This window comes from Dromiciops gliroides, chromosome 3 (genome assembly GCF_019393635.1).
Source record: "Dromiciops gliroides isolate mDroGli1 chromosome 3, mDroGli1.pri, whole genome shotgun sequence".
Classification (NCBI taxonomy): domain Eukaryota; kingdom Metazoa; phylum Chordata; class Mammalia; order Microbiotheria; family Microbiotheriidae; genus Dromiciops; species Dromiciops gliroides.
The window spans coordinates 438,481,490-438,509,034 of record NC_057863.1 but is presented as its reverse complement, the minus strand read 5'-3'; the positions used below and the strand labels follow the sequence as shown (position 1 = coordinate 438,509,034).

General features: G+C 37.2%; 1 protein-coding gene across 3 annotated transcripts in view; it reads right to left on the bottom strand.

Moving 5' to 3' along the window:
* ATF2 (activating transcription factor 2) overlaps window positions 1-18,849 on the bottom strand; it is a 111,943-nt gene extending 93,094 nt beyond the window's left edge. For all 3 annotated transcript variants that reach the window (XR_006355600.1, XR_006355601.1, XM_043993098.1), the window contains exons 1-2: window positions 18,691-18,849; window positions 2,351-2,424 (exon numbers count right to left, since the gene is read on the bottom strand). Coding sequence is in view for 1 of the 3 variants with exons in the window: in XM_043993098.1 (XP_043849033.1) it covers window positions 2,351-2,382 (32 nt within the window). In the remaining 2 variants the exon portion in view is untranslated. The remainder of the gene's footprint in view (window positions 1-2,350; window positions 2,425-18,690) is intronic.
* Between the last annotated feature and the right edge of the window lie 8,696 nt (window positions 18,850-27,545).

Here is a 27,545-nt window from a genome sequence, read left to right as displayed (position 1 = left end):
AGGAGTTCTCTGCCTTGACATTTAAATATTAAAGTTTTCGGGGCAGCTAGGTGGCACAGTGGATAAAGCACCAGCCCTGGATTCAGGAGGACCTGAGTTCAAATCTGGCCTCAGACACTTGACACTTACTAGCTGTGTGACCCTGGGCAAATCACCTAACCCCCATTGCCCCGCAAAAAATAAATGAATGAATGAATGAATGAATGAATAAATAAATAAATAAATAAATGGTTTTTGCAGTTTTCTAAATGGTTTTGTTCCTATAAAATCCAGTCAAGGCTTCTTTCTTTCCATAGTACTTTTCATGTAATAAGTGACTAACAAATATTTGGCAAATTGAATTTTCAGTTTTCTATTGCCCCTTCTGTCTAGTGTTTCACAGCATTTTAAAGATCAGTCTAACCTCATTTTATAGATGAGGTCATTGAAGCTTAAAAAAGTTAAGCATCTTTTCCAAAGTCACATACCTAATTAGCAGCAGATTTAGAACATGGGTTTCCTCTACCTTCTTACACATAGATTGTACTACTAGGCTAGTACTACAAGCCTACTTTCCTGAACTGTAAATATTTTCAAGGTCTAATGATGACCCTATTGTAATCTCCCATCTTTTGGATACCTCCCATACCCAATATATTCAAGATATAAATAAAGGTAAAGAAATTGGAATGGCTATGTTAGGAAGGACAGATAGTTTACTAAGCTGAATCTTGGGCATGGCGCAGTGGATGGAATACCAGGCCTAGAGTCAGGAATACTCCTTTTATGAGTTCAAATCTGGCCTCACACACTTACTACATGACTCTGGACAAGTCACTTAACCCAATTTGCCTCAGCTGCTCATCCATAAAATGAGCTGGAAAAGGAAACAGCAAACTACTCCAATATCTTTGCCAAGAAAACCCTAAATGGGGTTATGAAGAGTCAGGCACCACTGAAAAATGACTGAACCAACAAAACTGAATCTTAAATCTTCAGATTCCTTTTTAAGTACACATCTCTTATGTTTCCTGCCTTAACTATATAATTAAAGTCCCATTCAACACTATTTATCCTACCACTCATTCACTTAAAATAGATTTTGAACAAGAATATTTTACTGGACATTTTTAGGTCTCTAAATTTTCTTTGTTAAGACTTCAGATAGGCAAAAACAAAACAGAAACAAAAACCCAGAAAACATATAATGTTTCTCCAATGCACTTTGTATTGATTCTTCATTCCTACTGATAAGAGGAACTGAAAGGTCCAAATATCTATTACTAGATATTTTGGATAAGTTTGTGTCAATTAAAATAGAAAAATCAAAGAAAAATTTGTGTTACTTAAAATACAGATTTGGGGAAATAAGCAGAGGCGTGAGAGACAGTTTTTAAAGTTATACTAATAGGGGGGCAGCTAGGTGGCGCACCAGCCCTGGATTCAGGAGGACCTGAGTTCAGATCCAGCCTCAGACACTTGACACTAACTGTGTGACCTTGGGCAAGTGTGTGTGTGTGTGTGTGTATATATATATATATATATATATATATATATATATATATATATATATATACACACACACACACACACACATACATACACACTAATGGAACTTTAAAACATTTTCTTTATAAGGAACTGGTTTACAAAAGGATGAAAATGCAAGTTTTTCTTCTCTTTCACCGTATCATACTTCACTTATATCTGATTATGTTTTAAGAAATATAGCAGTATTATCTATTAGTTACTACCTTATAGAAATTAGTTAACCCAAACTAAAAGTTAGTAACACCGATTTTTTTTTTTGGTTTGTTTTTGGTTTTTGGTGAGGCAATTGGGGTTAAGTGACTTGCCCAGGGTCCCACAGCTAGTAAGTGTTAAGTGTCTGAGGCCAGATTTGAACTCAGGTCCTCCTGAATCCAGGGCTGGTGCTCTATCCACTGCGCCACCTAGCTGCCCCCTAGTAACACTGATTTTTAACATGCAGCTTTAAACACAAATAAATGTTGGCAAAATTCCAGACTAGATCATGTGTCCTTCCTAACACTACTCAAAAACAAATATGCTCATAGAAAAAGAATAGGGGGCAGCTAGGTGGCACAGAGGATAGAGCACCGGCCCTGGAGTCAGGAGTACCTGAGTTCAAATCCGGCCTCAGACACTTAACACTTACTAGCTGTGTGACCCTGGGCAAGTCACTTAACCCCAATTGCCTCACTTAAAAAAAAAAAAGAAAAAGAATAAAAAAATGTTCTGCACATTACAACCATCTTTAATATTTTAAACAAAAAATTATACACATATATATACACACACATACACATATATATATATACACACACACACACACATACACATATATATATACCTGGCAGAATTCACGTGTAACTTGAATTTCATAAGGCAAACAACTTATCGCATCCACTTTTCATGGCAAGGATACTGAAAAACAAAATGATTTTGCAATGTTAAAAAAAAGTAGATTGAAATACTATAGAAGCAGCAAACTATAAATATCTACAACAACCATGAAATCTGGTTGACAACTACATTATTTCTACCAAAGTTATCAGAAAACAAATGAATCATCTACCCTGCCAATAATACTGGTATTTATGATATCTCGTTAAGTATTTTCATAGTCTTTTGGTCCCCAAGACAGGAACACATCACTTATGAATGCCTAGTATAAAGAAAAGGTTGCTCTGCAGAAACTAGTGGTAAATAAAAGCAGAGCCCTGGCAGAATAGTAGAAGGGGTTGAAGAAACTGTAAAGTGGCTAGTGCTTTCATGGATGAGAATTCTCATGCAAAATAGGGCAATTAAATCTCTTTTAGGTATTTCATATGATTATACAACTGCAGATTTATAGCTGGCAGATAGATACCTTCAATTCCTTCATTTTTTTTTTTTTGGCGGGGCAATGAGGGTTAAGTGACTTGCCCAGGGTCACACAGCTAGTAAGTGTCAAGTGTCTGAGGCCGGATTTGAACTCAGGTACTCCGGTGCTCTATCCACTGCGCCACCTAGCTGCCCCCAATTCCTTCATTTTACAGGAGGAAAACTGAGACCCAGAGAGGTTAAATGATTTTAAGTGACAAAATCAGGATCTGAAATTCAGAATCTCAGTGTTGGAACCAATGTTCTTTCCACTGTGATACTTCTCTTCACTTTTATCTGCTTATGTTTTAAGAAATATAAACATCTATTAAATTAAAATAATTAACACAACTATATACATGACGGATTGCTCAAATTAGGCTCTATACGCTACATGCATATTAGAAGAGCTCTGAATCTATGACTGAGTGGTGAAATATCAGAGAGGCTGGAAAAAGGAGAGATTTTTTGAACAGGTATAATTCCCAAGTGCTCTATGCCAATTGCCGATGCTAACATTCTTCCCTCCTGCCAACAGGAAGTCAGGGTCAAAAACTTGGTTCCCCTATTTGGTCACCTTCCAAAAACACTGCTAACTCTTGATTTAACCTAACATTTTATTATATATTTTTACAAAACCACAAATGATCACAGCATTATGAATATGAACGATTTAATTTACGTTTAAGAATACATTCCTTCAGGGACAGAAGTTTTTCTTATTCTATAAGGTAGTAGGCAGTAATAATTAAAGGAAAGGACACAGGCTTTGAAAGTAAAACAAAACAAAACTAGGTTCAAATGTTAATTAGGCTATTAGCAGTATAATCTTAAAGAAGATACTTCTGAGTCTGTTTATTTGTCAAAGAGACAATACATAACAGGGTTGTGAGGAACCTGTCTACAGGAAAAACTCATGTTAAAGGAATTAAAACTCATTAAAGGAAACTACTATGACATGAGAAGATGAAACCTGACAAATTATCATCAGGGTAACCTGTAACTAGGATATTATTATTATATGCCGGTCAGTTGAGTAACAGAAACAAAAGTTGTCATCTGGTCATTACACAGGATCATAGGATCCAAAAGTGGAAAGGATTTTAGAAAATCATATAATTCAAACATCTCATTTTACAGATAAAAACCAAACTCAGGGAGGTTAAGACCAATGTCACAATTTGAGATTCATGTCCTCTGACACCAAATCTGCTTAGTTTTCAATCAAACACAGAGATTATGAAAATAATGTAATAGCTTAACAATTCCTCATAAGAAAATTTTAAAAATCATTCATTATGAAAAAGTCCAAAAGAAGGAAAGAATAAAATATTCATAAAGGTAAAGAGAGCAAAAGCACTCTACTACGAAAATGAAACTTATAAACATTATTTTTAAGTATAGGACTCTAGCAGGGGCAGTAAAGTAGCACAATAGAAAGAGTGCTGGGCTGGAGTCTGGAAGACTCCTCTGAGTTCAAATCCCACCTGACACTAGCTGTGACCCTGGAAGAGTAACTTAATCCTGTTTGCCTCAGTTTCCTCATCTGTAAAATGAGCTGGAGAAAGAAAATGGCAAATCACTCTAATCTCTTTGCCAAGAAAACCCCAAATGGGATCATGAAGAGTTGGACACAACTGAAAACCAACTAAAGAAAAACTCTAAAGAACCACTAAAAGTTAAGTCTATTTCTTAACACTGCATAGAACCTAAGAATTCTGACTTAAAAATGACCTTACATAAGATATGGAAACAAGGCAGAGTAGGAAAATGGTGATGGGGGGTGGGGGGAAGAAATCCCTAAATAAATTAAAAGCCAGACCTTAAATTGAATCCTTTTTCTCCAAAATATCTCAATCCCAAAATGAGGGTATCAAAACTCCTCTAGGGTAAGAAGTTTTTATAAAGAGGTTTCTTTCTTCATGTAATAAATTTGTATTGTTATCTTCTTGTCATCTACACTACCCAGTAATCCCTTTTAAGGAAAAAAAAGAAACAAAGAGCTCGGCAACGTCTATCTTTTCTTTGGGGTCAATCTTAGTAATTATAATTTAAAAGCATTACGTTTCAATTGTAGTGGCAGCTAAGTGGTGCAGTGGATAGACTGTTAGACCTCTAGTCAGGAAGCCCCCTGAGTCCTGCCTCAGACACTTAGCTGTGTAATGCTGGGCAAGTCACTTAACTTCTCTTAGGCTGTTTTCTCATCAGGATAACAGCAACTACTTCAAGGACTGCTGTGAGATCAAATGAGTTAGGATACGTAAAGCACTTTACAAACCTTTATTATTATTAATAGCTAACATGTATATAGTACCTATTATATGCCAGGCATTGAGTTATTACTGTTGTCATCACTGTCACTGTTTAGTAGGGTTTTTTTTAAACTTGGTTCTGCTTAATTAACTTTACATCAGTTAACATCATCTTATGACTCCCTTATTCATATTCATTCATGCTAATTATTATTTCTAATGGCATAATAACACTGCATTACATTCTTGTTCCAAACATACAACTTCCCCTAAATTGAATGGTATCTATTTAATTCCAGTTCTTTGCTACTATAAAAATTGCTGCTATAAATATTTTGGTGCATATGGAGGCCTTCTTGTCATTGACCTCATTGGAACACATGCCTAGCTGTTGGGATTATTCTATATTTTTACTTACAAAATTCTACTGCCAAATACAAAATATTTTACTAGTCAAACCAAAATCTTAATTTTAAAAGTTATATTCTGTACTTCATTGTCTGAGACCTCTATTTCAGTAACAGATATAGGAAAATCAATAATCCATTCTTCTATGACTAAAAGACAAAGCACAAGTTTCCATCTTGGTGGCAGAATCAGAGAAATACTGTGAAATAAAATTGATGAAGTTATCACTTACATGGACTAAAAAGATTCTGATTAAGCATTTGGGTCTACTTGCCATGAAATCTTGTGCTGTCACAGAACTGTTAAACTGAAAGAGACCTTAGGAATCTAGTAAAGGGAGCTGAAAAACCACCAAGCGTAACTGACCTATCAAGGGAAGTTTGTGGCAGAGTAGGGGTAAGGCAGCATGGCACCATGGACACAGTGCCAAAGAAAGAAGACCTGGACTTGAACCCCAACTTTATCATTTACTACTTGTCTGGCCTCTGGCAAATAACTTAACCTCTTTGGGCCTTAGTTTTCTCATCTGATAGATCAATGGAGAGTTGGACTAAATAACTACTGAGGTCACTTCTAGCTCTAAATTTGTGACCTGAGGACCCAGGATTCATGACAATGAATGTACTTTTCCCTATGACTCCCCATGTTGCCTGGTTACACAGACATGTCTGAAGATGTCCTTTTCCATTTACATAGGTCCCCTCTGAAATGAGACTTCCATAGTTACCGGCTAGTCTAACCTATACAAACACATTCTCAAATAAGAGTTTAAATTCCTGGTAAAAAATTTTAAGCACATCTCCTTATTCTTTTTTTAAAAATTTATCTATCTATCTATTTGTTAATTTGCAGGGCAATGATGGTTAAGTAACTTTGCCAGGGTCACACAGCTAGTAAGTGTCAAGTGTCTGAGGTCAAATTTGAACGCAGGTACTCCTGAATCCAGGACTGGTGCTTTATCCACTGTGCCACCTACCTGCCCCTACGTCTCCTTATTCTTAACAATAACTAAGACATTTATGTAGAAAAATAAACTTTTTCATTAATAAGTAAACAACAGTTGAAAAAGAAAACAATGATCTAAAATAAAAATGGGTTAATACTATACTTCTTACAGTCATTTAAAAGAGACCATACCACAGAGAACATAAAATGGCAAGGACACACATTCAAGAGAGATGGAGGAAAAAAAGGAAATGACAAGTTTTTCAAAATATTTTTCATAGGTAGATGTTTTACCACAGAAAACACCACCTTTAAGAAACTAATTTTTAAAAAATTTAGGGGCAGCTAGGTGGTGCAGTGGATAGAGCACCGGCCCTGGAGTCAGGAGTACCTGAGTTCAAATCCGGCCTCAGACACTTAACACACACTTACTAGCTGTGTGACCCTGGGCAGGTCACTTAACAATTGCCTCACACTAAAAAAAAAAAAAAATTTAGAAAAGTCATCCAAATGACCTTAAGGTACCCATAAACTAGCTGTTAATCTCACTTCTGGAAGGAGTCAATGTATTTTTAGTATCAGGCTTAAGAAAAAACTTCAGAATGTGCCAATAATCCAATACTCAATTGTTTGTTATAAGGCATATATCACAATGTAAGAATGCAACATTCTATGATAAAAATTAATAGCAGGGGCAGCTAGGTGGTGCAGTGGATAAAGCACTGGCCCTGGATTTAGGAGGACCTGAGTTCAAATCCAGCCTCAGACACTTGACACTTACTAGCTGTGTGACCCCAGGCAAGTCACTTAACCCTCATTGCCCTCCACACACAAAAAAATTAACAGCAAATGGAATAAAACTAAGGCTATTCTCGTGTCAAGAGAGACTCAGTAGGTGATTTATTGATAAAGCTTCTAAGAAAGATGCTCTAGCCTCCAATACAGAACTATTCATTATAATTAGTAAGGTACTAGAAACATAAAATCAAAATAAAGAGGGTAGTTTCCATTTACTCAAAGCATTCATTTTACCTCTACCAATAAAATTAGAGCTGAAAGCAGCTCCTGGTAGAGCAAAGTTGCTCCCAGATTAAGTGTCAACTCTGACCTCCCGTTTGGCGTAAAAACTGCAAGTGCTCAATTGTAAAGCAACCTTCATAATAGTACTTATAGTATTTTATAAGCTTTAATTCTATGAAATAAATACCACAGACTTCTGAAATATATTCAATTAGAATCTCCAGAGTCCAACTCCAAAGCCTCATCAGTGTGGAAATGATGTAGGTATACAGGAAGCTCAGTCAGGTCCAACCATCTGAGAAGGACTTCAGAGTATGGCCCCACAATTACTTCATATCTGATTTCCAGGAGTACACTATGTGTTTCCCTTCCACTTCTGTGGTTATGGTGGCAAAGCAGGAGAAAAATGAGGCAAATGCTTGTAAAAAATCAGAGTTTTTAAAACAATTTAAATGATGGTATTTTAAATGTGAAATTCTTGTCCAATGATCAAGTGCATACACAAATGACTCCTATTAATCTTAACGTTCTTAATATAAAGAAACCCCAAAGACAAAATGCAAAATTCTTGGAGAATAAAGGACTTTAAAATTGGGTTCTATCCAATGTCAGTGTAACTAAAAAAAAAAAATTCACAATACTTTTCATCATCTTATATTGCAGTGCTCATGAGTGTGGTATGCTGTTAGGAGGTATAGTAAATAGTGTTGAACTTGGAGGTGGGGACACCTGAGTTCAAATCCTGCCTCAGACACTAGCTGTGTGACACTGGGCAACTTCCTTAACTACTCCGTGCTTCAGTTTCCTCATCTGTAAAATGGTGTGGTAAAAATTATTTGAGTTTTAGCTGACTCATTTGGGAGGGGCCACACCTGGCCCACCCTGAAGTTGCACATGCTACTGAGGTCGGAAGGAGAACTCTCCATAGGCAGTTTTTGAAGGACCTCCCCTTTTGGGGGAGGAAGATTGAATGCTCCCTGAGGGGACTCGGAGGTGCTTCTGGAATGCTAGGTCTCTCTATCTGGCTTCTGCCCTTCTGGTGGTGCAAGCAACTATAGATATCCCAAGTGTGGTGAGTGAATGCAAATTCCTTTGAATTAGCTTAATTGGAAACGATCTGGGGATTGCATAGGCTAAGTTTAGAGTAAAGAGAATTTAGCTGTATTTTCTTTTTCCTACTTCCTTATCTTTGATTTTTATTAATTTCATCTTTGTTGTTTAATTAATTCCCAAGTAATAAAATCTGATCCTCTTGTGGAAAAGAAGCTGTAAGGCTCCCTTCTTATTGGCCTGGGAGAAATATCTAAAAGGGCAGTTCAGAGGGGAGGGAGCTCTGAACCTAAAGGTCCTTCATTATTTCTGGGACCCCAATAGTTTGGCGAGTCACCCAATTAATGCTCCGTATATTAAATTTTGGCCCTCACAGCGGGGTTCAGAATAATAACACCTATCTCCCAGGGTTGTGAGAATAAACTTGTATACCTATAAAGTACATCGCAAACTTTAAAGTACAATATAATGCTAACTATTTTATTATTATTATTATTATTATTATTGTTATTGTTTTTTCAAGCTACTATGAAGATAACTGTAAATTATGTTGAAAACATAGAGAAACTCTACTTGGAACTCAGTAAGACCCTCCATATTTAATATATATTCCAATACTGTGACTTTAACTCAAAAGTATATGTGTGCAGCTAGGTAGCACAGTTGATAAAGCACCAGCCTTGGATTCAGGAGGACCTGAGTTCAAATCCTACCTCAGACACTTGACACTTACTGGCTGTGTGGGCAAGTCACTTAACCCTCATTACCCCCCACCCAAAAAAGGATATGTAAGGTGGGAAGGGACAAAAAAAGGTTAGGAAATATGGTTCAAAGGCATAAGGAATGAGAAAGGTCAAAAGACTACATAAGCCTTATGTCTATACCTCATTAATATTTTCTTTTAAAAAAAAAATCTAAAGGTGTTGGATGTGGTGAGCACCAAGTAACAAAAAAATAAAACTGACTGGATATGGGAGTATCCAATAAAGGAAATGACTTGTTAATAATTAAGTTAGTCCTGAACCAGCTGTTTGTAAAGACTGAGATGACCAACTTGTTAAATATCAAAATTAATATAAAACTAAAAGAAAAAACAGAAAGGACAAAGAGATATGACATGCATTTTTTAAAAAGCTCTATTTAACCTAACCCAAACAAGTTCTTAACATTAAAAAATGGGAAATAGATGAAGTTTCAAAAGAATAAGGGCACCAATTATAAATAACTTCACTGAGTAATTTAACCAATGTAAATCAATTGCCATAATGAACTGACCCACAAGAACCTAAAACCTACCTTAGTCAGAAAATATGTGGCCTAACTTTTACACTTGGTATAAAAATTGTTTAGAGAAAAATGGTGGTAAATTATGAGCACTATCACCTCATAAAATAATAAGAATCAGTACAGAGAAAACCAGTTTAAAAACTTCCCTAGAGGACCAACTTAAGCAAAGAAAAGATATGAAAATCTTTTCCTTTAGACTGTTTGATCTCCCCCTCCTAGTATCATTCATAAATGCTCTCAATATAACATATGGACTCTAATATCAGAGTCCTGGATCTGCTTTATAGAGGAAGTGGAAATGGCAATGAAGAAAATAAAAGATAGAAAAAAGTATTTTAAACAGACCAAGTACATACAAGGAACTTACATGCTGGAGGAGAAAATTTTGAGGCTAAAGGGCTGATTTTTTATGCAAAAGAAGGGAAGATACCAGAAGTATGGAAAAAGATCAGAACTTGTTGCTTTTCCAAAAAGGCAATGAATTAAAAAGAACAGATTCATATGCCTACTTTGTCAACTATATAACATTTTTATGAGAATAATCCACACACACTCATCAGGGCATTCATGACGAAGATATTAAAAGAAAATAAGCAAGCTTCTACAAGCAATATTCTAAAGTAAACATTTTACCATTACAAAACTGACCAAAAGGTTTGCAAACATGAGATCTCATATTGTGTGAAACATTTGTTGACTATAAGAAGCAAACAATTCAGTATGACAAAATGCCATGTTAAAAGGCTCTCCTTTGAAAGGTGTAGGGCTGCTAAGTGATGCAATGGATAGAGCACCATGCCTGGAGTCAGGAAGATGAGTTCAAATCCAGCCTCAGATACTTACTTACTAGCTATGCAACCCTGGGCAAGTCATTTAATCCTGTTTGTTTCAGTTTCCTCATCTATAAAATGAGCTGGAAATGAAAATGGCAAACCACTCAAGTACTTTGCCAAAAAAATCTCAAATGGGTCACAAAGAGTCAGATATGACTGAAATGACTGAATAAAACTAAAAGGTATGTCCCAGGCATGATACAAGGGTCCAAAGCTATAACAGAGGTAACATCATATGATGGTCTTCTGGATTGCTATCAAAGCATAAAACAGGCAGATGAAGGTTTGTCGAGGTGTTTGTCCCTGTCATGAAGAAGATGTGGTGAAGGATTCCCTCTAGATATCTTCTCAATGCAATCTGCACAATGTCATCTACAAAAGGGGAGCATTAATCCCTAGAAAACAGCAAGCAGTCTCCTAAATGAGATCCATAATTGTTCAAGAGTTTTTAACTGTCCACATGTAGGACAAACATAATGAATATGCCTAATATCCAGATTATGATATGCAACTGTATGGACAACTATAAATACTAATCTTTGTGCATATCTTGTATAAACACTGCAAGTGAAGAACTGGGCCAAAAACTGAACATGACAAGGAGAATGGGCTGGACTGTCTTCAGAAAACTGTAAAAAAAAATTTAATTATTCAAAGTTTCTTTCTGAAATAAAGTTCCAACATTTTAAAACAACAACAATAATTTCCTGGTGATACTGTATAGCTAGCTGCAAGTCATGGAATGCTATGGTTTAAAGAAATAAAGTAGGTCATCCAAAGGGCAATGGAGGAACACACTGCAGGATGGGGCATGAATAGGCTCTAACACATTACAAACAAGGAATTAGGAAGAAGCAGCTCAAAAGGTGTGATGAAATACATATATTAAAAAACAACAACAGAAAAAAGACAGGCTAGAGTGACAAGATAAAAAATGAACAGCTTTGTGTGCTCTCCTTGTTAAGAGAGCTATAGGAAGAGCCCCACCAGCACATTTATGGACTATCTCGGATAAATTGCATTGGATTGTTGAAGGAAGAGAATAGGAACTTATATAGCACAATGTGTCAGGCACTGTGCTAAGTGCCTTACAAATATTATTTCATTTGATCCTCTCAACAACTCTGTGAAGTAGGAGCTATTATTATCTCAATTTTACAACTGAAGAAACTGAGTGTCTGAGGCTGGATTTAAACTCAGATCTTTATGTCTTCAGGCCTGGTAGTCTACCCACCATGCCATCTAGATGCCTAGGCAAGCATGGATGGGTTGTGATTATATCACTGGAAGGAATATTCACATCAATGAGATCACAGATATATTGAAACAGGATAGAAGAGTATATGTACCATGGATCCCTTTGGCAGTCATTAAATTGAGGGACTCCTTAGAATGTTTTTAAATACATAAAATAAAATATAGGTTTACAAAGGAAAATAATTATATTGAAATAATTATCAATTTTTACAAAATGCTCATGGATCCATAGTTAAGAACCCACGGTCTAGGCATTAACTTAAGATTAGTGAGGTTATAGATAAATCACTTGAACTCTCTATTTTTTCTGTATTTAGCAGTGAAGGCTGATATCTCATCTAATTTATAAAAAGTAACTCTCAGGGGGTAAAAAAAATTTTACCTTATATAAGGCCTAAATTAATATTTATAAAATTTAGGTCTAGGTATTCTTAAAAAGACTGTATTTTTAAAAGACAACACAAAGAAACTTTATACACAAATAAATTATCATCAGGTTCATTTAAAGTTGGCAGTAGTAAATAGATCAACATTAGAACTACTGCACAAATTTACTAATCCTGCTATTTAGGAAACACCCCTTAAAAGCTGTCCTCTGTCCTATTTCAGAAATCTCTCACCCTGACAGCCATAGTAAGGAGTCATGCTTTACATTGTAGAAGTAAGTTAATTTGGTTAAACCTCAATTAAAACGGGGTAAGATTTACATTTAGTAGTAGTGTTTTGCAATGCTTTTAATATTGGCCTATATTAGTTTTTATCCATTGGATGTGCCATTTTTGCTAAGTACTTCTCAAATTTTTTGGCAGTCTACCTGTGAGTCCTCCTGGTAATTAAGAAATAAGGATTGGACAAATGAAGGATAAAACAAGGGCAATATTTATATGGACTATTCCAAGTAAAAAGAAAAAGAACAACAAATTATGGAGAATAAATGTGAAGGCAGGGATGATATTGTAAAGTTATACTAGTTGTAGAATTAGAACAGTTATCAATCAAGAGAAAATATAGTCCACAAAATTTGGAAATTCAAAAAATCCTTGGAATAACAAGCACTTTAAATTGCTTTACAGAGAAACACTGGACTCAGATTTAAAATACAAATTTCCTTTCGCCTGGTCTTTCTTATTTAGAATAGCATGACACTTGAAATGAGGAACCAAGAATTAAATATTTGGTTCAACTTTTAAAACTAAAACTCATTTTACTCTGATCCCTTACTTACAGCCTGGGTAATACATAAGGACTGCTCCAATTTCTTTGATACACTGAATGCTTTTTAGTTAGAAGAAAACCCAAATCATTCATTATAGCATTCTATTGGGGGGGAGGGGGAATGTGAGGAAATCAAACTCCTCAAAAAAAATGCTGGATTCATATTTTGAATAGTACTTATACTATTAAAAAAAACTTCTTGGGGCAGCTAGGTGGTACAATGGATAAAGCACCAGCGCTGGATTCAGGAGGACCTGAGTTCAAATCCAACCTCAGACATTTGACATTTACTAGCTGTGTGACCCTGGACAAGTCACTTAACCCTCATTGCCCCGCAAAAAGACTGACGTTGAATAAAAAAAAAAAAAAAACCCAGAAACAGAAACAAGTTCTCACCAGACAGACAGGGAGAAAGGGGAGGGGGGCAGAACTAACTTTTTTTTTGCAGAATTTTTAACGGGAAGATTATTTTTACTATCCCACCAATATTGTAATACTGTCAATTACCTTTTTTTTCTTCTGAGACAAGATGAGAAATAAAGGAAGATGGAAATTATCTTAACTTCAATATATGCAAAGATAAGGGGTGGGTATATTTATTATGGGTGTAAATGAAAAAATAAATTCGATCCAGTCTGAGTAAGAATGCTATTTCTATCTAGCCCAATAATAATTCCCTCAGTTTTTGACAATAGTTTAGTTTTCGATATTTAAAAACAATTAGTGATTCTTTTGCTGTGGTTGCTTTCACTGATACATATTAAAACACTCTAAACCTTAAATAGTTTTCATGAGTTGCCACAGCTCAAAAATGTTTTACCTAGGGGGCAGCTAGGTGGCACAGTGGATAGAGCACTGGCCCTGGAGTCAGAAGTACCTGAGTTCAAATCCAGCCTCAGACACTTAACACTTACTAGCTGTGTGACCCTGGGCAAGTCACTTAACCCCAATTGCCTCACCTAAAAAAAAAAATGTTTTACCTAGGGAACAAATTTCTGGTAATGAGACTCAGCCACACACAATGAGTGTGGTTTTTGGATACAACTACAGATCCATTTTCAAATGCTTTGCAGGTCACTTACCAGAGTTGTGCTATTGCAAGAACCTACAAAAGTTCAAGGCATAAGAGTAGGACCTTCATGGAGGATGAGTACAAATTGCTGTAATTCTTTTAAAGCGAAATTTCAATTAATGAAATAAATCCTAAATGCTAGGAATATGAAGGGAAAATTTTCAAGTCATTCAGCTATATACATCTATTTCGTGCACATACACACAAATATATTTATATACATATACAAATGTGTATATATGGTATGTATGTACACATAAATATTTCTATTCTATATACTAAGGAACATTTGTACTGCTTTCAACAAATATTATATTCCTAGAATTATGATCATGTCAAAAGAAGTTTATTTTCTTCAGTACTTTAAGAAACTGTAATTTCATTTGATTAGATACTCCTTTCATTGATGTGGAAATTGACAGTCCTCAAGAAATACTGTGACCAAAAAATTCTGCAGCCAACCAGGTGATGAGCTAAGCTGGTCTTTGGATAATTTAGCTAAACTGGCCAAAGGCAAGCACCTACTTAAAAACCTTTCCACCTTGGTAAAACCTATCAGAGTCTATGTGTTACTAGCATAACACTCAATGACACTTAAGGTTGCCATCCTGGTGATAAAGAGAAATCAGAATAGAACTTTAGTGGAGCAAAATTTCAGCAAGATATACTCTCTATACAACAATTTCTAAAGAACAAACCATGACAACAAATTCAGTGATAAACTACATGAAAATATATAAAAACGATGAAGATATCTATATGTAGAAATTAAGATGCTCAAATGGTAGCAAAGAAGATGTAGTCATATAAGTTTTTAAAAGGTTCATTTTAGGACTTATTCATAACTTGGTTATTAACCAGTCTTGTGCTGTTTGTCAAACAAGACACTTCATTTCCCAACTTTGCAATTTCACCAACTGTCCCCCATCCCTGAAATTCTCTCTTCTCATCTCTGCTTTCTTTCAAGTCACATCTAAAATCCCACCTTCTACAAGAAGCCTTTCCTGATCCCCCTTAAAACACTGGAAGGACTAGGAGTGTTCAGCTGACAAGAATTTTATCATCATTTTACTTTGAAATAAAAGTGTTCATCCTATTTTCTTTTTCTTATGGATAAAAAATGCACAGTGCCAACTGATGCAGCTTGGTCCTTCGAGGAACTCTAAGTTCTGGTCCTTCTAATGCCTTGCTTCCATGTATTATCTCCAATTTATCTTGTCTACAGCTTGTTTGAAAATATTGTTTTCGTGTTGTCTTCTCCTTCATGTGAACTCCTTAAGAGCAGGGACTGTATTGTATTTCTTTATATGCCCAGTACTTAGCATAATGCCTGACACATAGCATGTTCTTAAGAGATGCTTGTTGACTAAGACACCAAAAATGTTTGGCGGCACATTTATAATCATTTGGGGTTAATATAAAAGACAATCACAAAATCCCAAAGTGACAAGGCAGAAGAATAAACTATTCATCAGAGAATTCTGAAAGAAGCTGAAAAGGACCTTGGAGACCAAACAACAAAAAGGCTATATTGTATAATATAAAGTTTAGGCAATATAATATGGCTATGAGACAAACATAAATATATTAAAAAGAACACTACATATTAAAGCAATACAGAATATTTAACACATACATTTAGTTTTCCTCATTTAATAAAAGAGGGGAGAACCGAAACGCAGGTCTGAACCAATGTAAATCTTTTTATCACATAAATATTTCCAAACTAGGAAAACATATTAAGCAGAAGTTAAAATTTCATTAAACAGAAAATTCATTCTAACAACTATTCCTTTTCATACAGTGCATGTGAGAATAAAAAAATCGTTTCAGGGGATTTTTCCCAGATCACAACAACTATTTCCTCATCTGTGAAAATGAATTAACTTCCAAGAAATGTGTAAGACACTTTCAAAAGTTAAAAAAAGTACCAGTCTTCAAGAAACATACGAGCTACTGAAGATGTAAACAAATGAATGCACTAAATAGAACAATTTATAGTTAACAGAGAACGTTTAACAAATACTGCACATTTCAATTTCAGTGCCTAGCACAGGACTGTGAGTTTAATAAATATGTAGAAACAAAAATAATATTTAACAAATACTACAGATGCTATATTTATTTAGGAAGTCAGCTAGAAATTTTAGGTAATGTGAGCAGAGCAGCTAGGATTGTGAAGGGTTCCAAGATCATGCCAAATAAGATTCAGTTGAAGGAAGTAAGAACATTTAACTTGGAGAAGACAGAGGGAGGTACATGATTACTGTCTGCAGGTATCTGAAGAGCTGTCATGAGGAAAAGAAACTGGCCTTGTTCTTTTTTGGCTACAACAAAATTAGAAGCACTGGCTAAGTAGTTAGATTTAGGCTTCATATAAGAAAAAAAAAATCCCCCTAATGGAAGCACTCCAAAAGGAAAATGAGTTGCCTGAGAAGATGTACTAAGAGGTAATCAGACAAAAAGAATAGATGGTCACTTGTTGAAAATGTTGTAGAGAGGATTCTTGTTCAGGTATGGGATATAGCAGACAGGTTCTGAGGACCATTCCAACTCAGTCTAGGAAGTTTTCTAAGAATAACATCACCTTGTACTTCCTATCCTTTCAAGACAGGGTATATAGCTAGTAGCAACAGTAGCATGGAAATGCTTTAGTCACATGGATGCTTTTTTTTTTTTAAAGAAAAATCACCGTGTCCTTCAATCATTAAACATTTTTGAGTATCTGCTATGGATCAGGCATTGTGCTAGATTCTGGAAATATAGAGGACTGTAATATCCAAATAATGCAAACTTTTACAAACTAGACTAGGTAACAATATAAATCTGGAAAATGCTTACACTTTACAATTCAATCAGTGACAGATCAGTATTTTAAAACTATTAAGTAATTCACCTTTAGTCTTCTAAAATGAAATAATCAATAAACATTTATTAAGTAACTACAACATGTCAAATGTTGGGGGTAAAAAGAAAAAATAAAACCGTTTAAGTCTTCGAGGAGCTTACATTCTATTGGCTGAAAATAACATACATACAAAGAAACAAAAATAATTGGGGGGAAGGGGAGAAGCACCAGCAGATCAGTACTTGTGACTCAATCTTCAAATCAGAAAAATGGTTCATTTTACATACTTCTTAAGGATGTTCAAAGAGTTATGTATTAGTGTTAATAATGGGTTCTTTGGGTTGATGTTACAAATATAAATTGATAATCCAGTGACATGAATTTCATCGTACTTAATCCCTGATTTCATAAATTTCTGGGCCTCTAAAAGAAACTTTTACTAACAAGAGCTCACTTTTACGATTTTAATAAGATGAAAGTGATTAGGTGGGTTTTTTTTAACGAGAAGTTGCCTAAAACTCCTATTAGTAACAATTGTTGTAACAAGTATGTTTTAATATGAGAAGCAAAATGTTCCAAGATTAAATACAGATAGCTTTCGAAATATTCCTTGGATTCAGACATTTAATTATCTCCCCTACATTAAACTTAACAATTCTGGAGCCTATGTTCCTTCAGCTACAATAAAAGGCTTGTATTCAATATGAATATGGGTAATCTCTGTCACTCCATGATACTTCTACATTGGCTTTGCTCTTGGCCCCAACATCCTCTTAAAACGAGGATTTTACACCAGACATCAAGAGCACACAAGTAGGCACACACAAAAGGGGCTCCCACCTCCGCCCTTTCCCTAGTCCCCTCCCAGAGGACATAGGAAACACCATTGTAATAAGGCAGTCCCCACAGGTGCCCAAGGGCTTTAAAGTGAATAGAAAAGAAAAGGAAAAGCACAGATCATTTCCTGACAAAGACTCTGCTTTACACCAGTGGAGGTCACTGATGGGGAAACACCTGATTCAACCTGCATTCACATGAGGGGAGGGAAAAGAAAAAGGCCGACCCTACGTGAAGCCATTACTATTAGTAGTAGTGAGGTTAGTATGGATGATGCCCACAACCCAGGTCAGTGAGGTGAGCGGGCCCAGGTCCCCTTCTCTTCCACGCGGCCGCCACCTCCTCCATCGCCCCAACGTACCAGACGGATGCAGGGGGCCAGGGGAGGGATGCCCCTACTCCAGGCCAAACAGAAGGCTAACAAGGAAAGGTTCCCCCGCCCTGGGGGTCACGCCCACCTTCACAGGAGGACACAGCCCCCGGGGGCCTCTCTGAAAGCCGGGAGGGAGGAGAGCAGATGCCGTTATTCTGGGTTCAGGAAAGCGCGCGAGCGAGGAGGAGCCGGAACCAGGCAAACCACCTACCTAACGGTCCGATCCTCGAAAGGCCGTGGGGCAGGCGCCACCCAGGCCGGAGCGGGGGCAGAACTGCCTTGGCAGCCAGAGTGAACAGGGACCCGGACCGCGAAGGAGTGGATGGTGGGGGGTGGGGACTGTAGCGAGCGACGTCGCCATGTTAGCGCCTTCTTCCCTCGGTGCCCCCCGCCTGCTCCCGTCCGACACCCCGATCCCCATCATCACTCACCTTCCCCGCTCCCCTGGCTCGCGCGCCACCCCCGAATGCGGGGGCCGTGACCACGAGCTCCTGCACCCACGACTGTTTACAAACTACCCCCGGAGGAAAGGGCTGAACCGCACTTTAAAGGCCACGGGCTCCCACAGGCTTCCGTCCGATCTCGCGAGATCTTACTGACAACACTTCCCTCCGCCCCTTCCTCGCGCCCTCCCTCCTACATTTCCCCTCCCACGTTCCCTTCCCCTCCCTACACAAACGTCCCCTCCTCTTCCTGCCGCAGGACCAACTCCTAGTCAGGTGGTCCCGTCTGGCTAGACTAAGAGGGTGGGGCAGCAAAAGAATTGGAGTGGGATTAAAGGAAGAGGAGGAGAATGAAGTAAAGGAGGGTGAGAACGAGACACAGTCCAGCTCCTGTGATTGGAGGAACGTGAAGGGGCGGGGAAAAGGCGGGAAGAGGAAGGAAGTGGAGAGTTCTCTGTGGTTAGAAACAGTGCGGCGGAATATGATTGGCAGGAGCGTAAAGCAGTACGCGAGCGATGGAGTTTGGTAGTGCAGCCCTCTGAGGTCCCACCTCGGCGTGGGAGGAGAATTAGGTTAGGCAAGAAAGTGTGGATCCTAAACCCAACCGCTTGAACTCTTATGCCCCGTAAGCGGGCGGGGCTTGGCAGTCAGGAGGTGCTACACTCATACGTTACTCCTCGGGGAGCCTGAGGCCCCTGAGAGAGGAACGAGACACTTTCCCCGCCTCCGGCACCACCCTCCGATCCTCGAACGCGTGCGCACTCCCTTTTCTGCTACCTGAAGGGGCTCTGCCAATGCCACATCAGTCAGAGGCGGAGCTTATGTTGTGAAATGGGATTTTTCGTTTGTCTTTTTTTTTTTAAGTTTCTATACACTTAAAGAGAAAAAGAACAGCAAGCTAAGAGGTAGTTTTGAAAACTGATAGCCTTGATAATCTATCACTTAGGTTAGCCTCCGACTAGACTGAAAGCTTCCTGAGGATTTGGACTCTCCAAATAAATGTTTGTCACGTGAGACACAAGTTGAAAGGGATCTTGCCTAAACTTTACGTGGTCGTAAGTGAAGGTTACCTGCTAGTCACCCCTGATCGCCCTATAGGAACATGCTGGTCCTTGCCTTCAGGAGTAGAATTTGAAGCTTACCTGGCCCACAGTCGAGATTGCAGATGGTCTCCAGGATTCCTATCTGCAATTGAAAATTATCTTCTTAGGCTAATCCATCACTTTTCATTCTTTTTTTTTTTCAAAGTAGCACTCAAATCCAGGAGTCAGGTTGACGTTCTGAAGTCTGAGAATGCTAAGTCACTTCTTTATTTATTGCCCATGTAACCTTGGGAAAGTTATTTCCCTATCGTCCCTTGCCCTCAATTTCTTCTTCTGTAAAAATGAAAGGACGTAGATGAGATCATCTTTAAAGTCACTTACAGCCCGAATTCTGTGATGCTGTAAATGGCAGCTTTCTCCGCTTTTAAGAATATTTACAGAATGGAGAAAATCACTTTAAATTCTGAAAAATATACATGTACATTACTGAAACAATTATGTTCCCATTCATTAGTCATCACACCAAAGAATCACTTATCCGCACATATCTTAATAGAAGGGCTTTTTTCTTCATTTTTGCTTTGCATTTTTGTGGGACTTAGAATTGGAAGAACCCTTAAGTGATCATCCATTCCAAATTCCTCATTTTGCAGATGAAGAACTGAGACCCAAAGAGGTTAAAAGACTTGCCCAACATCACACAGAGCTAAACTAGAGTTCAAACATAGATCTTCTAACTCCAAATCTAGTGTGTCCTTTTCACTATTAATTAACAGTCATGAAGTATCTGCTATTTGCAAATCACCAGGCCCTGGTCATACAAAAAGTATTTTCAGATTCCATACTTCGAGAAGATTACATTCTCCTGGAAAAATATATGTAATATCTGCTAATTTGAGGACAGAAAAAACACATTCATTCTAAGTTTTCTTTCAAAATTGTGGAAAGGAAATTGAAATTATGAAATATTACCTGCACAGTAATTTGATTCATGCTTAGAAACCAACAACTATCTTACTGTTTTTCTTTCCCCTTGGTATGTATAATACTTTTTTCTAATTACATTTAAATAAAAATCCACTATGCATTGCTCTAATAGCAAATTCAGAAGTATTGGGAACTTAAAATATAACTTGTTATCAATTCAGCAAAGTTCAGTTATTAATTGCGACCTTTTAAAACAAATAATTGAATCACTGAAAAAGTCTTATTAGATTGTACATAGAAATAATGCCAAAATTAGCATTGTTGTGACTATTACATTACAGACATCACTTATAATTCCAATAGACAGAGGAACATCTGTCACCTTTACAGATGGCTTTATAAAGAATATTGATTTTATCAAATTCACATGAAAGAACACAGGGCCAGCTTTTCATTAGAGCTTCCCTGAAATGTGGTTTATAGCCCTACCATTAAATCACAGGTGTGCTCCTAACCATCATGAAAAGCAGATGTAACTGGACTTAATAATCAATCCCAAATTCTCTATACTATATGGATTTCAGTGCTATTCAGTAATATTAGTCAAGTCTATTTGTCCAATGGATTATTTAATGAAGTAAGTTAGAGGCATTGGCAGTGGTCTGAAAAGTATGATAAAGTACCCCCCCTAAAACTTCTGAACCTTTTATAAATTGCATTTTCTAGAAGAGCAAATTAATTTCAGTATTCTCTAATCAGTAATGTTCACATTTTAAATAATTTCTAATGGCATGAAAAGAACACTGGATTGGGAGTCTGGAGATTTGGGTTTTAGTTCTGGTATAACCAATGTAATTGACTTAAAGCAAATCAAACAGAATATTTATCTGTAAAATAAGGGAGGATGAAGAGTAAGACTGATTTCTAAGTTCCCAACCATAGCTACAATTCTATTATTCTGTTTTAAAACAGATTAAATTATTAATATTTAATATGACATGCACTCTAAAATTATCTTTTTATATAAATGTATCCAATAAAGTAAAATCTAAATTGATGTATGGATATTCATAGATTATATTTCAAAGGTAAAGAATGTGCAGTTCAATAATGGTATCTGGCATCAAAAATAAGGTTGTAATGGCACTGGACCTTTTAACAGATTTCTGGCATTCATACATGTACATGAGCCAACTGAATCCTCTTTTAAAAACTAATTTTCAATACACTAAAGACTAGAAGGATGCCAGATTATTAATGCTTGAACATTAAAAATTAAAATTATGGTAACTTCCCAAATTTAATAGCAAACATCAAAGCATACTATTAAAATGAACTGTTTAAAAAAAAACAACAAATACATCCACAACCCTCATCAGAGATTTAAAAGTATTCACTGTAAAAATACTGATCTACAAATATGCAGAGTAAATAAATCATAAACAAGTCTAGAATGAATCGTTAAAATAGTGCCTCTTTACCCTCCATTTTATATAAGCGAAAAGCAGTTGCAATCAGAACAAGAAAATTTGCAATCAGAACAAAAAATAAACTATTATAGTTCAACAGAGAGGAAATAGCATAAGTGTCTCTTACTTTACACAGTGGCTATGTTCCTGAAAACTTTGTGTATTTAATTTTTGTAAATCAATCATTTTTTCATTGACATATATTAAAGTTTTGAGATGCTTTATCTTCATTTCTGATTAATCTTCAATTGGCAATGACTCCTAATATTTTGGCTTTAAAATTCTCTAGCTCTCCTGACTCACTCAACCTCCCTGCCAAGTAGTTAATGATTTACTTAAATGCACTAGGGGAACTTTCTATTTAAAGGAATTCTTCCATGAATCCTTTCAGAAAGAGAATCCTTTCATAACATGAATAATCATCTCATGATGGCTTTTTTATAAATTAATTTTTTAATATCAGGTTTTCTAAAAATGAGAAAACTATGGCAGATCAGAGGAATGATAGAAAATAAGGATGAAGAGTTTGTGAAGGGAAAAGGCCCAACAAACAGCCAATTAGATGGCAGACACTAGTATCAGAATCCTTTTCATATGGCTTCTTCAGATGCTTTTTCTTTCAATATCCTTTTTCAATTCATCAGTCAATGACCTCAGGAAGTCTTATCTCCTCTCATTCACTTTCTTCCACTTGTAGTAAACATCAAGAACCCTGTTTTCCCTTGCTTTGCTCTATAACTATGCCCTCCCTTTTTTTTTTTCTAGCTTGATCGATAAATAATCCCGATGCCTGAGTGCCAGACTTTGAGCAACAGAACTGGAGTTCAGATCTCAGCTTTGCTGATTTGTAACCTAGTGACCTTGGGCAAGTCCTTTAGCCTCTCTGGACCTGCTTAGTCTTCTATAAAATGAGTGGCGACTGTGGAGAGAAACTAAACGGCTTCTAAGATACTTTCTGTATAATCTTAATCTGTTCTCACTTATTGCTAGTTATGAAAAATCAAATAAGTTTGTTTTATTAACCAGGTAAGGTTGCTGAGGCACAGATATTCCTTATATACTAGGTAAAATTGTTTGACGTTGGCCCACTACTCTAGGGTAATGATTTTTATTATTAGATGAAATCTAATGGCCTTTTCTCAATCATCATGTTTCTTAACCTCCCTGCAGCCTTTGACATTGTTGATCACCCTCTTCTCCATAATATTATCTTCTCTCTAGGTTTTTGTTATTGCTTCTCCTCCTAACTGTCTGACCTCTCTTTTTCTATCTTCTTTGCTGGCTCGTCATTCTTATCATGCCCAGTAACTGAGAGAGTCCCCCAAGATTCTATCCTTAGCCACCTTCTCTTTTCTCTCTATACTGTTTCACTTGGTCTCATTAGCTCTCATGTTTTCAGGTAACATTTCTGTGCAGATAGATGACTTAGATCTACTGATCTATCCTCTCCCCCAACCTCCACTCACACATTTACAACTGCTTATTTGGAATCTCAAACTGGATGTTTTGTGGACACCTTAAACTCAAAATATATCCAAAATTGAACTCACAGTACAGTTCCCATTTACATGCAGCATTACAAAAACAACCAATCACAGCATATAGTACCAACCTCCCATATATGGTAACTGTAAGGACCAATCAGACTGCATCAGTTGGCCAATCAGATTGTAACACTAGGCCTTAACCTTATTATGGGCAACAACGTCCCCATTCCTCACTAGAACAGTGCTGTGTGAATACACATAAACATACATAACTTTTCAAGAAACAAAACTTAAGTCACGGTTTGAACATCAGAGTCACGTGGTAATCACCTCAGTCGCCTCAAGGTGAACTCCCAGCTTAGCTTGGTTCTCACAAAGTGCAGGCCGTGTTTCAGGCCCTGCTCAGGCCTAAGGCCCAGGGTCCTCAGCTCCTCAGAGCCTTGTGTGCTGGGCATCCCCCTATTGGGAAGTTCGGCAATGAAGTGGTGGGGCTTGAAACCAAACCCACTCTCTATCTTTAGGGTTCTAAGAAGAGTCCTGATAGGGTCTTTTCTCTCAAAAATTATCACTCTACCCAGTAAACCACAGTGGCTTCCTAATATCTCCAGGATCAAATATAGAATCCTCTGTTTTGGCTTTTATTAAAACCCTTCATGACCTGATCCCTTCCTACCATTCCAGTCTTCTTACAGTTCACTCCCCTATAAGTATTCTGTGATCCAATGATCCTGCCCTCTTTGCTTATTCCTTGATCATGACAATCTTTCTCACAACTCTTGAGTTTTTCAATAGCTGTATCCCATCCCCAGAATGCTCTTCCTCATTTCTGTCTCTTAGCTTCAAGTTTCAGGTAAAGTCCTTTTTCAACCTTCTGCAAGAAATATTTCCGGGGCAACTAGGTGGAACAGTGGCTAGAGCACCGGCCCTGGATTCAGGAGGACCTGAGTTCAAATCCGGTCTCAGACACCTGACACTTGTTAGTTGTGAGACCCTGGGCAAGTCACTTAACCCTCATTGCCTTGCAAAAAAATATATATATTTCCTAGTTCTCCTTAACCTTAGTGATTCCCCTCTGCAATTTACTCCTAATTTATCCTTTATACGCATCTTGTTCATACACAATTGTTTCATATTGTCTTCCCCATTAAGCTATGAGTTCCTTGAAAGCAAGGACTGTTTTTTTGCCTTTCTTTGTACTGAGAGTGCTTAGGAGGGTGCCTGATACATAGTAGGAGCTTAAAAAATGCTAGTTGACTAACCAGAGAAGAAAAGGTTTGTAATAGCTTTAATGGGGAAGTGAGGAAGAAATCAATTTGGGAGGTATGCTGCATGAACATGTATAATATGTAAAATGGGGGTAGAACTGAATGTAAGCAAGAAAGGTTTCACATATGTAGGAGGTAATATGGGAGCTGAACTTTGAAATGATCTGGGGATTCCAACGGATAAAAGTGAAAAGGGAGTGTATTTGAGGCAGGGGGATCTACTTGTTTGAAGACAGAGGGGAAATATGACTGCCTATATTAGTACATACTTTTTAGTGCCAGAGTAGTTTATATTGGATTCTAATTGTGAGCCACTAGAACTTTTGATCAGGGTACTGATGAGGGAAAACTTGTGCCCCAGGAGCAACATATTGACAACTTGGTGGAGCATAGATTTTAGAGAAGAAGACACAAAGCAGTGAGACCACATAACACCTTGTCTTCAAGAAGTTAGATTTTAAAGATGAAATGTCTCTAGTTGTCCATTTCCCCTACATAAAGTGTAAATATATCTCTCTACAGCTTCTACCTATTGCTCCTACTTTGGACCCATAGAACTACACAGGATAAGTCAAATCCCTCTTTCATGTGACAACCTTCAGATAATGGAATATAGCTATCATGTCTTCCTAAATCTTCTCTTCTCCAAGTAAAACATCTCCCAGTTACTTGCATGAACATGAGACCCTTCACCATCCTGACTGCCCTCGTCTGAACACTTTATAACTGAATGTTTTCTTAATAAATTGCTAACTGTGCCTTTCCCTTGGCATACTTGTAAAGTCAGGTTTTGGAATCCAAGTTACTTAAAAGACCCAGTTAAATCTGATATTGTTTGATTTTGTTCAATGTGCTAAACTGTCAAAAAAAATTGGAACCCTTTTTATTATCTCTTGTGTTTATTATCCCTCCCAGCTTTGTGTCATATACTGATTTGAGAAATGTTACTTCCTCTGCCTTTATCCAAGTCATTGATACCCAGAATAGGTCTAAGTACAGATCCCTAGGACACTCCACTGGAGATATCTTTCCAAGTTGACACTGAACCATTAATGTTTATTCTTTGGATGTGGAGGTGATTGTCCCTTGGTAGCCTGCCCTGGTCAGACTGTATCTAGAGTATTGTGTTTGGATTGCCACATTTTAGGAGGAACATTTAGAAGTTGGGAAGGCCCCATAATAGGCCAACCAAAGATATGGGGAGAAGAAGAGGAGTACTTCATTTAAAATATGAAAATAAGGAAGTAATAATAATAGCAGATATATGAGGATTTATTGAAAAAATTGGAGATGTATGACATAGAGAAGAGATGGATTGAAAAGAAGGCAGAACCAATATGGCAAAGTAAAAGCAGAGAATCCCCTGAGTTATCCTAAATTCCTCTCTAAAGAGCATTAGATAATACCTCAAAATAAATTCTGGAATGGCAGAACCAACTAGAGGACAGGGTGAAACAATTTTCTCACCCAAAACAACTTAGAAAGTTAACAGGAAAGGCCTGACTCACTGGGGTAAGAATAAAGTACGGTCCAATGCAGGCCACCCTAGCAACCTAGGAGTGAGGCCCTGGGCTCCTGCACTAGGCAATCAGTAGTGGTCATGTGGCAGCAATGGCTGTTGAAGCTCTCAACCCACAGACAATAAGGGGATCAAACAATTGTTGGTACTGGGTGTAGGATCCTGCTACATTGCCTATATACAGTTCTGGGTTGCAGTCCCATGACAAAGAGTAGGACTAGTAGAAGCAGGGGCCCTGGTCACAGTTCCAGGATGGAAAAGAGTACTTGTGGTCGCTCACAGACTAGAACACAGACCAGGAGAGCACTGATCACACCTCTCCTTAGATCGTGCCACCTTGGAAGAATTGAAATGTACAGACCCCCAGAACTGTTTTTAACACAGCAGCATGAAAAACCTGAAGCTTGGGACAGGGGTATCTCCATCTCAGGAGTAGAACCCAACTTTAACAAAAAGTTAAAAGTTAAAGAAAGAAAAAAAGAAAAAAGGCTAGAGAAATGAGCAAATATCAACAAAGAAAACAAAAACAAAAACAAAAACCTGACCACAGAAAGTTACTATGCTGACAGAAAATATCAAAACACAAACTCGGAAGACAATGAGATTCAAAGTAGCTACATACAAATCCTCAAAGAAAAATGTGAATTGGCCTCAGGCACAGGAAGAGCTCAAAAGGGATTTAAAAAATGAAAAAGAGGAGCAGCTAGGTGGTGCACTAGATAGAGGACCTGAGGGTAAGTCACTTAACCCTGATTACCTGGCCCCAAAAAATAAATAAGAGAGGCAGAGGGAAAATGGAGGAAAGAAATAAAAGTGACAAATAAAAAGTCAACAGCTTGGTAAAAGAGGAACAAAGAAATACTGAAGAAAATAACACCTTAAAAAGTAGAACAGGCCAAGTGGTAAAAGAAGCACAAAAATCCACTGAAAATAATTCATTAAAAAGCAGAATTGTCCAAATGGAAAAAGAGGTACAAAAATTCACTGAAGAAAAGTTCTCCTTAAAAAGTAGAATTGGCAAAATGGAAAAGGATGGTACAAGAGTTCACTGAAGAAAATAATTCCTTAAAATTTAGAATTGGGCAAGTGGAAACTAATGACGCCCCAAAGAACAGAACTAGGAACAATAGGGG